This window comes from Calliopsis andreniformis, chromosome 3 (genome assembly GCF_051401765.1).
Source record: "Calliopsis andreniformis isolate RMS-2024a chromosome 3, iyCalAndr_principal, whole genome shotgun sequence".
In the NCBI taxonomy this organism is placed as follows: Eukaryota; Metazoa; Arthropoda; class Insecta; order Hymenoptera; family Andrenidae; genus Calliopsis; species Calliopsis andreniformis.
The window spans coordinates 3,226,201-3,240,911 of record NC_135064.1 but is presented as its reverse complement, the minus strand read 5'-3'; the positions used below and the strand labels follow the sequence as shown (position 1 = coordinate 3,240,911).

The 14,711-nt window shown below is 32.9% G+C and overlaps 1 protein-coding gene across 1 annotated transcript in view; it reads left to right on the top strand.

Moving 5' to 3' along the window:
• Positions 1–14,711, top strand: part of Sli (slit guidance ligand) — a 520,631-nt gene that overhangs the window by 469,493 nt on the left and 36,427 nt on the right. Inside the window, 7 exon segments of the mRNA XM_076393084.1 lie at positions 163–306; positions 11,780–11,851; positions 12,344–12,415; positions 12,549–12,762; positions 13,502–13,665; positions 14,483–14,554; positions 14,632–14,703. Of these exon segments, the coding sequence (XP_076249199.1) occupies positions 163–306; positions 11,780–11,851; positions 12,344–12,415; positions 12,549–12,762; positions 13,502–13,665; positions 14,483–14,554; positions 14,632–14,703 (810 nt within the window).

Sequence of the window (14,711 nt, the reverse complement as noted above, 5' to 3'; positions counted from 1 at the left end):
GTCTTTCTCGTAGTTTTTGCACTCAACTCATGACAACTTGATATATTGATTTTTATAATTCAAATATAAAACTACCGAAAAGCTAACTAAAGAGAATCTTTTCTTATGATTATACGAAGTGTATTTTTCATTTTATACATATTACCACATTTTTTGTTACAGTTGGCTGTCACATAATCAGATTCACACCATCGAAAGAGGTGCCTTCCACGATTTAGTCGGTGTCGAGAAGTTGCGCCTTAACAATAATCAAATACGTCACATCCCCGATCTTCTCTTCAGTAATATGATGAACTTAAAACGCCTGTAAGTACTGCAAAATTAAATTATTCTCTCTTTTTGTCAGTATACTTATTAACATCAACGAAACCTTCAAGGCACAAAAGTGGCAAAAAATCGGGAAACAAATTTAGAATAATTAATCGTTTCAAAACTTACATAATTCTATAGCTGTAATTTTATTAAACAGAAGGGACCATTATTTTCACAAAAACTGAAAGAAATTTGAACTCAATTTACTTTCGTAGATTGACTACAATCCTTTATGTTAGCTTATAGTTCTGTTGAATCATTAGAACATTGATTCTAGTTTCGAGAAATTGGATATCACATGTAAGCATGTAAGACTGTAACTTATGTATGTATGATATGGCAGTCAAAGTGTTTCTTGTGTAAAGGAATTCCAATGTAACTGACACGCTTCGATGTCTCCAATTTGTTTAAAACACATGGACAACGTTCGTGAAAGTCCACGTATGGCGTATTTATCCTCACGGCAATGCAGGACAGAGGTTATCGCGTAAACTTTTTAGGCTATGACCTACATACCAGCTACACGTACGTGTACAACGCGGAAGTACATGCGTTCAGTTTATGTAACCTATGTGTGAATTTCCTTTTTTGAATCTACACGACTTTTTTAATTTCAAGCTCGAAACTTCGTTTTCTTTTCAAAAGTAATTTCTTGAATTTTATTTCTTTGCTTTGATGGTTCTACTGCAAGATGTTTTGAATAGAAATTTACCATTATATACATTTTACTAGTTGATGTTGGCTGTAGCAAATATAAATCAAAAACGCATACATACCAACTGCAGAGTATTTCATAATTTCTGAGTTTTTAATAACCTTGAATTTCTCGTTAATTTCTCAAATTATTCTTCCGTTTCATTGTATACCCATTATAAAAATATTTCAGCTTTTTCACTTCGACATACATTAAAAGCATCGTCTTTTGAGTATGGACAAAAATGGAGTTATTAAATTCTCAAATGTGATCTTCAAATACGGGATCAGTGTTTACAGAATGTTCCACATTCTTTAAAAAAAAAGAAAAAAAAGGGGGCGGCTGGCTTTTTGAAAGTTTATTTTAAGCTTATATTGATATTTATACTTATTTTTACCTTCAAACTAAGTAGAAATACCTTTCAGAAGTATTTTTTTTAACTTAATTAAATTTTAAACTTAAATAGGATGTTATCATCGTCCCTATCTCATATTATCATAGGGACAAATGTAAAAATTGACATACTTTAAAAAAAGCTTTGTTTAAAAAAATTGATTTAATATATTGCTAGTTCTTTTGTTTGATTACGTTGTTTAATAATGTAGGTTTGCTGTCCTGTTCGTCCTTTATACAAATTTTATGGAACTTAAAAGTAACAAAGTCAGAAACCCAAATACGTTTGTCCCTGGTTTCCCCTGCTATAAAAACTAATAATAAGACTAATACTCTAAATTCCTATGCATTCATCTAGTACACTAATTCGCCGCCAAATGAAAGACTATCTTCAAATTATACGTACAGAGTTAAAGATTCCTAAGAGTTCCATCATACTTCGAGCAGCCTCTCGGGCATCTCTTGTTTCCGTATCCGTCGACTTATCCACAGCCAGATGAAGGATTATCAAGCGTCCCGAGTGCTCGTGAGAACCTGGCCGAAGCTCGCAACATAATACGTCCTTTTGTACGCTGGCTGATCCCGGTCTTATCATCAGAAACTGTAGGTTACGTGTGTCCGAGGGCAGCGGGGGAAGGTCTCAAAGTCTCGGGGAAGTTTCGAACCTCGTCTGGCCACTTCGCAGGATGATAGATGGCCCATCTCCATTTCCCGCCTGTTCTTTCTTTCCTCCTTTTGTTTCGCCTTTCGGCTTACCGTCTTCCCTTTTCGAAATCGTCGCTGTCAGTCTTAGATGAGGGAAAGGGCACGACTTTTTTTTTCTTTCTACCGCTGCTTTTTGATTCCTCGAGTGGATACTAGCTAAGCATCCTTAACACAGAAGCCACGCATTCCCTCTCTCGATCATGATACAAACACCTTACTGTCTTTTCTGCTTTCTCCGCTTGTATAGGTAGGTAGCTAGGGGCTCAAGCACGATTGATTAAGATTCAGGGTCAAACGATATCGTTAAGGAAAAAATGGACCTTCTACTTAATCGCATTGGATCACAGTTTTTTTTGTATTCTTCTTGATTTGCCTGTTTAAAAGTTAGCCCACCGGTTCGTGGCGTTATTTTCTAAAATAGATTGATTTGGACAGTTGATCGTGAGAAATGGTCTAGTATTAAAGGAATTCATAATTCAGTTTCACTCTTAAGGGAAATTGCGGAAATTCAGGAATCATTTTATCATACATTATTTTAACTGCTTCAATTAAATTCTGACTGGACAATTTATTAATAGCAGATTTCTAAATACATTGAATACATGGGTATTTTATAAAACGTTTACAAAAAGTACTGCTTGATATTTACTAAATCATTTAAAAAGCGATGAATAGTCATTTTTGTTTTCCAAATATTGGCATTATTTTTTAAATTCTTTCATTGAATAGATTTGGTAATTTTTGAGAATTATTTTAGTAAATTTGCTTTGCTCCAGTTTTTCTTAAGAAAATGATTTAAAATAAATAAAAATACACTTCTGTAGGCCAACTTTTACCGATAAACGGCAACAATTCATACGTTAAAGATTTAATTACTAAAATGAAGATGTTTACACTCCTAAGGCTTCATCTTATCAATTATTCACAAAAATATCTATTATTGTAATAGACAATAAAAAGAATAATTTTTTCACATTGTCTGAGTTGTAGATTCTCTTAGAAGCCTTATCAAAAGTTTCCGTTTTCGTTTTACCAAATTCAATATAATATTATACAAGATAAGTAAATATAAAAAATTCAAAAATGTCCAGTTACAGTAGCATATTATAGTTATTTCACTTTACAAACTATTAGTTAGACCACTTTTTTGATTCCTCGAAGATAACAATTTTCAATTTTCAAATTTTCATTTACTCCAAATCTCAAATATTCCTATATTTACATCTAGATATATTTAAATAAGTATTCAAATACTTGGAATTCAAATTTTCAAATTTTTTTAACTTTCAAAATCACCCACCTCCGTATGAATAGTTCCACGAGCGTACCCATAAAGTATAATAAAATACAAATAAAATTTGCCATACGTAGTATAGATATCAGCACATCGCACAATAAAATGAGCCAACAAAAAGTCAAGAAACAAAAACCAACATTACATCACAATACGAATGATGAAGCACCATTGATTGCACAACTGTTAATTAAACCAGTACCTCGTGCGTAAAGGCTCCGACTCTAATAACGATTCTCCTCGGTCGTGGACAGACAGCGTCGACGAGACGTGTGATTAACCCATCGCGCAAAACGTAGAAAGCCATTGGAAAAGGTGGTAAGAGGATGAAACTCGTCGGTAATAAATGGTTTGACACAATGGAAAGGGGCGCGGGCTTACCGGCTGATTAGTATCGCTCCGTCGTTGCAAGCATATTGCGCGCGCTTGAAACAGTTGAAACGCGATACCACGTACCCTGGACGAGTCGGTGAACGGTACAAGCTTGTATTTACGAGGCAATAACATTTGTTCGCTGTACACTTAAGCCGATAATAACCGGGACAAACGTTTCTCCCCGTTGCTTTGACAACCCGGCGCGAGTCACGGTGATTTAAGCAACGAAAACGCATCAGTCGGAGTATCTTACGATCCTCGGCTAGCTGAGAATTGACTGCCGCGTGTTATTTCGACAGTTCGATGGCTGATTACTCATTATAGAACGCGGTCTTGTGAAATGTATTAGTAATCTAATTGATATCGATACTATTCGAACGATTCGATATGAAAGTCCTTGATGAAAAGTATCGAAAGATATCGATATTTTGGGTATAGTTTAGGTATGCCAATTCCTATTGAAGAAATCAATTTTTTAAATCTATACGGATTGGAAGTTAGAAAATCGATTTATTGAAAACTTGACCATCAAAAAATCGATTTTCGATTTTGATGAAGAGGTTTATAAGTAAATAACACCGGCGAAAAAAGTGCTATAACTTAAAGAAGAATGTTTTTCAGGAGAAGCGAGAAACTTTTCGTAGTTCCATTCAACTAATTTCATTTATACGTAAAATTAGATTCTCTTGCATATTGTTTGATGTAAAAACAAGAACTATTAAAAAATATTCTGAAGTAAAAAAGAAAATTGTTTTTTGAAAAGAATCGATTCAATTTCGTGATGAAAAAATCAATTCATAGTGAAATCAGCTAACGAAAGATCGATACAAAAGATTGATCCACTGCTGTAAAACAATCGATCTTTTGAAAAATCATAGGGATTGGCATCCCTAGAATAGTTGGAATAGAAACATAGCGTGGTCATAAAATTAATTAAACGATAAAGTTGAATATGTTTGGGGCACTAAATAAGTAAAGTGACAAGAATATTGGAAGATGAAGGCTTCAGCTTCTTGCAGTACCATGATGTGTTGTTATTATCTATTTATATTAGGCAGCACTTCAACTCAATGCCTCAATTTACCACACTATATGCAGTAGATGCAATTTAGACGTCAAGTAAAGAATGCAGGTGTACAGTGACTCAGCTTCGTTTTCAGTCAATATTCCAGCTAGATGTCCACCAGCGATTAATAAGAAAACTTTTAAATTTTCTAATTTTGAACTTGTAAAGTTCAAGGTTCAAAGCTAAATTCTTTAGATAATTCAAAGTTAGTATAACTAGTTGTTCAATATTAATATTCAATACCAATACTTCCTGAAGTGATACCAAATCAATACTATACCGAATCAGTATAATATTGATACCCGCTTGATACCTGAACAAGATGTCGATACCAGTTTGATATCTAACGAAATTATCAATATCCGGTTAGTATTGATTTGCCTTTCATGAAATAAAACGTTGGTATATATTTAAATTTATTTCAAACGTGTTGTGTCAAAGACTTTCTTTTCAAAATAATATTTTCTCAATTTGTAAGGGCATCAACATTCTTATTGGTGGAGTAGTTTATTTCTTAATGATATTTAATAACTCAGAAATACTTAATACTTTGTAATGTGAATGTAACGTCATTTATTAATGAATAAATAAAAATTAAGAAAATATGGCGTTATATGCTTTTAAGGACCTCAATTTATATATTTGCTTCTATCATATATGTGTAGAGTATTTAACAAATTACACGAGTAGAGTACATGTTTTTCTATGTAATCTCGTAATGGTGCAATCAAGCGAACAAATGCTCGTTACTCCACCACTTCAGCAAAGTTCAAACGACATGAGCATATTTTCATTTAGTTGTCGATTTTATTCATTCATAATAATTGAATTTTGTTCAAGGTGGGAGAGGAACAAGCATTCGTTCGCTTGGTCTAAACGCACCATAAGAAATCATTATTACTGTTTAAAGACATTACCGTTACATGAGAAATACGCAATTCTGTTAAGGAATTCTTTATAATATACTATACACATTTGAATTGTCTACGTCATTATGCATAAAACTATGCTAGTATTGTAAGTATATGCTATCTTCTGTACATAAGTTATTAATATAAGGTAAAGAAATAATAAAACACGCAATTCTCCCCATTAGGTAATTCTCTGTGTTCCTATTTTAATGTGTTATTCGAACTGCTCATAAAGCTCACTGCAATGTTTGCATAATGTTGAGAAATTTGTTAAAAGGACACAGCTTACACCTGGAAGCCTCAACAGTGAGAACTATACACTAATAAATTTGGATACTGCATAGGTTTTAGTTTTCAAAAAATATTTCCCAGCTTTTTTGCTTTGAATCTGGCAGCTTGACGTAATCTCTTTAAATAGAACAGAACTTTTCTCCAGTTTTAAATACTTTATTTTGTAATCCTGTTTTTAACCCTTTAAGCGCACAAAGTTAAAAAAGGAAACAAATAATGTCCTGTACTCTATAAAATTTCGTTCCATAATTTCAAACAAATCTGACTATGGGTACAATATGTCCTTCCGTCATTATCAAGTATATATTAATTAAGAAGTGTTGTATCAAATAAATAATCTTCTTCTCCATGCTTTAGGGGTTAATGTCGAACTGTCTATAAAAATAATTGTAATATCACGAGTTGTTTACATAAGATATTTCATTACTACAAAAATAGTCAAATGTTACGATGAGGGTAATTTCTCCGTATAATCTATCATACGTTTCCAATTATTAACATAAAGAGTTAATTGCAAATATACAAAAGTAAGTGTTTGGTAATTGAACTAAATATTAAAAAATCCATTATGTTTGTTGAATATTTGAATTATGCTAGTTCTTTATGAATAAAAAGTATTTCGCATATGGAAGTGAAGAAATATATAAATTAGCCAAAGTTTTTTACAGTTAACTAAAATTTTCTACGATTATTAAATAATATTTTTTACTGTGAAAATCTTAATGCATATTTCAAACACAAGCATATCATGCTTCCACACGTTATAGAGTCACGACACGGTAGTAATAATGGGTTTATAGATCATAAAAGCAGATATGTATAATATAATACATACTTTTGACAATAATTGACGTGTCAATTATTTATTTTATCAGAGGTAATGTTAGAAGAAAATCAGAGTAATTTCGAAGAACAAAATATAGATAACAGAAACAATGATGATCTTATAACAAGTAAATAATATACTATCAATTGATAACCTTTCGATTTATTTAAAGCTTGTTTTGATATCAGTTAAATAACATCCTCATTTCGCATAAAATGCCTTAAAAAATAAGTACTATACATTCCCAAAAAAATAGCTGCATTTTGCCTCGAAAGAAACAAATTTTATATTCCCTTTAACTCCTCTCGAGTTAAAATTTTTAAGCTAAATCAAGATCAACGTCGGATTTGATCCAACACTGTTTACAAGTCCATTTCCCATTTTTCGAGCTTTTACAACTTTTGTTTCAGTTAGTCTACTAGAAATAAATAAATAAAAACTTACACTATACAGAGATAAAAGCTAAAATCTTCTCTCCAACAACTTCAATGAAACAGCAGAGTTCCTTCGCAAACACCGTGTTTACAGCGCTTTCCCATCTTAACGGTAGAGCCAGTCACAATAAGTAGAACCCCCGCCAAGTCGGTGGTCCATTTAAATAGATCGCGTCTCACCAGAAGATTCACGGGAACCGCATTCAGGATGCTAACCAGACACTCGCGATGATAGGTTAGAGGTCTCGGTGCTCGGTTCACCGTTGACCATCCATTGGCTGGGCCGACCCAGCAGCCTGTAATTATGTTCGCTGGAAAGACCACGAGCGGAGCATCCCGATGAGATGAAGACGAGAAACAAAAATAGGAAGTGAAGGCTTCAGAGGCAAGGTCTCGAGACCTGAAGAGGACGAAGAAAGGCGCATCCTGCGGTGTATTCCGAGAGCTCGGGGGCGCGAACATACGGCAAGAACCAGCAGATTTAGACTGTTGCTTAGCGGTGCCAATCCCAAAAGCAATTACCGAATTTCGGCCACGTAGACACGGGGCAAAAGGAAGACAGAGCTTTTAGTGGTGCTGGTTTCATTTGAGACCGCAGCTGCAATTTGATCACGATAAGTTCCTAATTTGAACAAGCAATCCGGTAGGATGTTCCTATTGATGGCGATTCAGGATTACGACAGAATTGAAGCCATTTCCTTTTTCCTTTCCTTCCGTCTTCCATAATTCCATGTGTCGTGGTAAACACGCCGGAGAATTTCAGTAATTTCGAGGCGCACAGTGAGACCGACAGATTAAACTCCCAGCGCCCCAGCCAATCCAGAAAGCAATTACCGAATTTCGACGTAGAAGTTCCTTCACTGGAAGTAACAAAAGGACCTCCTGGACCTGGACTCTCTCGCGGCTGCTCAATTCTGAATGTCGCTGGCGACGTGCTTTGTGTGGTCGCGATAAGAGTCGAATGAAACGAAGCCTGTATTGATAACGCGGGGGGATCATAAGAGGAAGTTTCGTGTCTTGTCACTGAACGTTTACCCAATCTAGTTTTTGTTGAAACTCGATGATCGTCCAAACAGAAATATCAAGCTACTTATTTTTACTTTTTTATCCCAAATATTATCAGTTCATAACAACAGATTATTTTTTTCTCAATTAATACTAAAGGAAAATAAAAATATACGTGCCTATATAAATAATCGTTACTTTTGTAAATTATATGTACTTCTTAAAAACTCTTAGTTTTAGCACACTATTAAAAGGATTTACCCTGCTCGAAAGTATTGACATTTGTTTAATCATAAGAAATATTTAGAAAGAAGTTGACTTCGCTAAATATTAAGTTTAATATTCTGTCTTGTACCATATTAGAGTACATATTCAATAAATAATCCGTATGATATATGACCAAGAACAATAACTCTTATTTATATTAATTTTTATTTATTGGTATATTTATCTCATATTTGCATTACTTTTTTACAATTGTGAGTAGTCTATTCATTCACGTTACATTTAATTTTTTAATTATTGTAAGGAGACTTTCTGTAATTTATATTTACTTTACAAATCTTAGAATGTCATTAAAATTTTTGGAGAGAAGGTTAATCACGTATAATAACAGCTATGAGAAAATTTGTATTAATATACATGAGTAGTTAAGAATTGAAACGGAATGCGGCAAATTTCACGATATTTTTTTAAAAATTATGCTGGTTTAATTCTATAGGTATGCATGGCTCGGTAGCTTTGAAAGACTTCAGAGTTTTTGTGAATAATTTTTGTCTGGGATTTGCCTCCAAAGAACAATGGATTCTAGAGGTTTAGTTTTGGCATACTCAGGGCAACCGACAATAATTTCTTCTGCAAAATTGTGCAATGATTTATATTCTTTGCTATATATTATATTTAATATAATTAGTATTACAACTATGACTCGTTATTTATAGTTAATTATGTTTTCTTTCCTATTGTCGTTTTCAAAAGTGATCATAAATACGGTTCAACAAATGTAAAGTTTATATATTTGTTTTAATTATATTTGTAATAGATACTTTTATGATCAATATTGACTTTGTATATTTAAAATAATATAAAATAATACCCCTCAATTTATTTCTCTATATTTATTCCGCAATGTTTAGAGACTGAGGTTTGTTGTAGCTCACCTATACATATACCAAGATGATTCAGAATCTATTATCTTTTACCTTATATAGACCAATCTTTATTCATAATTAATTGAAGTATCAAGGTACAGGTACACATTCTGCGTTTAATAATTTATTGTCTACTAAAGAATGCTTCTGTAAGGGAGATTTGAACAGAATCAAATTTTACTTAAACATAGAATGAAATTCTTTCTAAATCAAATTTCAGTTCAAACGAAATTAACTTCAGCCATATGGAACTGGTTCCTACGAAATAGGGCCAAAATTTAATCGAATCGAATTTCAATTGCACGACGCTGAATTTCAGCAGACTAAAATCTATTTTAACTAAATTACATCAAATTTGTCCTAATTCGAAATATCTAGATATCGATTAGTAATAAGCCAAATGGAAAAAGGTGTTGACTAATTTAAACTCTTCTCATTGAAATTTTAATGAAATTAATGAAATTAACATTAAATTGAATTTCAATCGAATCTGAATTGAAAAAGGATTTCACTTTGTTGCCCGCTGTATAAGAAATAAGAAAAACGTAGAACAATTTTAGAGCATAGATTCTAGACACAAACACAATAAAAAGTTCAAATGTAGTTATAGTACACACTATAAGAAACAAGAAGCGATAAAATGTTCCTCGTTATCTCACAATGAGTGTACACATAGATTGAAGCTAATAAGAAAAACATATTATGAATTCATCAAGTTATTACTTCTAATTTATTGGTATAAAAATGAGTCATTCGATTGAATGACATTAGTATAAAAGTAAGAACAATTTCTTGTACAACAAATTTTAATTTATTATAAAATTCGTACAATCACAATCAATCAATTACTAACTGTAGATTAAAAGTAATGCTGTAAATATAAACTGAAAAAAAAACGAGAAAAAATCAAGACTGACCTAAGAAATGTCACTAGTATCCTTATGTGGAAGTACCTACGTATAAACACGAAATGAAAATAATAAATATATAATTCAAAAACTTAGCTGTATATGTATTTATCTTTTTACTCGTTTTATCTATTTATGTGTATATAATCTATGTTTTGGCACTTTAATCTATGTTCTGATCTTAATTGCTTTTAATCTACAGTCATTAATAGAAAGTCTAAAGATTTATGCTGTACTAGATTAAAATACATTTTATAGACTTCCACTAATTAATTACGAAATTATCAATTATCCTTTAATCGAGGACGATTTTAATTCGTCAATGAGTTGACAATTTCAAGTGTCCCTACTCTAAACTTATCAACTACTTTCTATCTCAAAGCCAGCTTGGCACAGTAAACCTGAGGATACTTTTAAAACTTCCATATTCATTTCAAAAATTACCTACAAGATCGGGAGGACAAAACGTACCAAGAATCGAGCGGTAAATGAAGATCTCGGTAAATACACAGTTCTAAAAAAATGCCTACGCGCATTTTTCCAAGTGAATATTTGACCGAGATACGAGGGGCGCAACTGAATAATCCTGAAACGAGGTGAAGGAGGTTTCGAGAGTTCCTAGGAAGTCTGTATGTCACGTGAGGCCGTGGAAATGGTCACTCGTTACTTGTGTAACGATCCTCTGAAACCTTAAAGAAATCTATAGCCGGCCACGTGAACGTGCACACGTGCACATGGTTGCACGTGAGTTGACGACTCGTGTTCCATTGCGAATTTTCTACGAAGAGGAGCATCTGGATGCCCGCGGTGTCACTCGACTAGCCACTGAATAATTTATCGCGAATGTAGAGCGAACTCGAGACCAACTACGACAAAGTGGAGCACACACCGGTGCACTTACCCATTGGTAACCGACCTTTAGCCCGACCAGAGAGAAAAGTTCGAAAGGTCGACGCACCAGCTATTACGATGGAACTTTGCGGGCGTAATTGAACAATACTTCTTTCTTCGACGGTCTACTAGATTCTTTGCGATTACGCAATCAACATCACCTAGCTTATTTTTCATTTAAATGACAAAGACAATGCGAAATTTTGCGTTGCTACAGTGGAATTCCTTTGATAAGAATAATTTGAATTTCTGATGAAAATTTACTGCTGATTTGTTTGTTTATTCAGGCGTTAAGTTTTCATGAAATGTTTTTTTCTGGCGCTGTCAGAATTGTACATCGAGAGAAATAATGTTAATAAAGAAAATTATGTTTCAATAATGTAAAGCTTAATGCTGATATATTTACCCTGTGGCTGTAATAATTAATATTTATTGTATAATAAATTGCAAAAACTGATAATGTAGTCTCTTCGATTCAGCATGGAAACTTTTAATAATTTTATGTTTATTCTTAATCTTTCAGGGATCTGAGTCATAACCAAATTGCCACAATTGGACCAAAGACACTTCGAGGAATTTCATCTTTGAAGTATTTGTAAGTAGATTGAGAATAATTTTATTGTGAACCGAATGATACATTATAATGTTATTATGAATTTGGACTAAGTCTTTGTTTAGCTTAATTCAGTAGAGTATCTGGAAAATAAAATCCTAGTTAAGTAGTAGTACCTATATTGGTCAGACGCTCACTACAAAGTGCAATAAATTCTACTATAATTTGGAATTCCTTCCTACCATAAAAAGATAATTCAGTGTGGTATAAAACCAACATTTTAGAGTATCTTTACGATATACCGTTTTTAATTTACTGCTTTACCGAATGTTTACGTTTAATTAATAACTTTCGTATCTTTATAACTTTTATACTACAGTGAAATTCTTTGGTAACTCTTTTTGGATTTTCGCGTGATATTAAAATATAAAAACCTTTTTCATTTATAAAATGTGATGTATTTTAATGTCTAAAGTCTGCTTTTCAGAATTAAAAAAAATACTTGAAATGATTTTATAAATTTTTTGTTACCAGACAACTTGACAACAATGTATTGACCTGCATCGATGAGGCGTCGATACGAGAATTGAAGGATTTAGAAATATTGTGAGTAAATAAAATATTTAATTAAATACCATGACATTAATAATATAAATTAATGTTAACTTTAATAAAATAAAACAGTTTCAATTTTTGAAAATGCATAGAAAATGAACTTTGTGTTTGTATTTTGTTACAGAATGCTGAGTAACAATAAATTGACGATGCTGGGTAAAGATATGTTGAACGGGTTATCGCATTTACGAACGATTAGGCTCGCGGATAATCCACTGTCTTGCGACTGTCATTTAGCCTGGTTCTCGCTACATTTGAAAACATTTCCTCGACTTGGTCAACATCCTCGTTGTGCCTCTCCAATACATTTGAAGGATCGAAATATCGCCGATTTACAGGTTTGAAACAATAATCAAATTTTAATTATAGTTAATTATACAATTTTTATGAAATCATATTCTTCAAAAACCTTTTTAATATGAATGTAATCAAATCATATCGTCTTTCAATTTAATTCTATATTTAAAAAATTCCGAGTACAAGAATTTCAAACATTTCTAGAACTACTATTGAATCTTTTTATTTAATTTCAGTAAAATCAATTTTAAACTTACGCTGAAACCACTTGCAAATTAAAACAACGAAAACAGTAGTTGCCAACTTTAATTAGAGATATCTCAATTTTAAAATATACAATCAGAATCTCTTAAGCTCTACATCACACTTTCAGTACCGTCAAACGTAACTGTAGCTGCGTACTAACTTGTTTTAGTTTCATTTAATAAAATTGCAAACCTGAAAACTAATTTGATACTACAAATACTTTAAAATAATCACAGTTACACCATAACGGTAGTATTACGGAATTAATTAAACATAACTCCTTTCATTAAAAGTCTCAAAAGACACTCACAATTTTATACCTGCAATTTCACCAAATAGCTCTTTAAACCATTAGTAGTTCTACAGGAATTTCTCTAATGATATTTCAGTGCTGAGCTCAATACACTACCTATCTTCAAAGCTTCAAAAGACATCTAGCGTACCCGTAGCTGTACCCATTTTATTATCGTTTTACTAGAGTTTAAAAGCACCGTTCCCCTATCTAAAAATCTCTGTTCCCTTTTGCACACGCAGGCGTACGAGTTCAAGTGTTCTGGGCCGGTTGAGCGCACAGGATCAGAGTGCAGCGCGGAACCGCAGTGCCCGCATCCTTGCAGATGCGCTGATGGTATCGTCGACTGTAGGGAGAATTCTTTGACGAAAGTACCCACCCACCTTCCCGAGGACACCATGGAACTGTTCGTAAACGCGATCTCGTTCTACCTACCACGTAGAATTGCCAAATGTCTGCTTTATCTCGAGAAGCCCTGTTCAAATGATCAAACTTAAGATAAACTATTCTCTGTATGTTAGAACCAATTACAGTGGAACCTCCTGTACGCGAATTAATACGAAATATTAATGTTCGGATAAAGATATTTTTAGGTAATAAAGTAATCATTGTGATAGTATGGAACTAAACTTTGTTTATTGAAATAGACATCTATTTATTCTATATCCTTCTATCTCTTTCGGGCTGCTAACATTTTTCAATATAAATGGTGTTCGAGAACAGATGTCAGAAATTTTTAAAAAGTGATTCTATGTGTCAAAGTAAGACAAAAATGAGAATTTTGAAATGAGGAAATTTGATATTTCGCTTCTGAACTATTAATTACTGAAAATGCATCTAAAGTCATGAAAATGGGTCTGCCACGAGGACTTATTCTGCTGTCGGAAGAGTCAGGTCAGGCGCAGTGATGCCAGTAAAACATGTCCTAATGTTCTAGAACTTGGGATGAAGTGTTAGTTAATTCAAGGTATTATATTGTGAAATGAAAGAAGTATTCAAACCTAACACCAGCTATTATTATAGCATGAAATCATATTTATTGTTTTGAATAATATTTATGCTAATTCCATTTTACGATGATTCGAACTATTTTCTATAATCATTTATGAAACTGATAAGTGAGGCTTCTCGAAATTCATCAAGCAAATTCTACGTGGAAAAATCAAATTATTGTAAGTTTATCAATTTGCTAACCCATTTCTTCTGTTTTGAATTATGCTTAGGCGTCTGGAACAAAACAAAATCACGGAAATCCCGCCAAAAGCCTTTTCTCCATACCGAAAACTGCGCAGAATGTGAGTAGCTGCAAGATTCTTTCAATATTCGTGTAATATATGATATCTTTTTTTAATTTTTTATTATTCTTTCGCAGAGACCTTAGCAATAATCAAATTGAAAAGGTTGCGGCTGACGCGTTTCACGGATTGAAGTCGCTGGAATCTCTGTATGTAT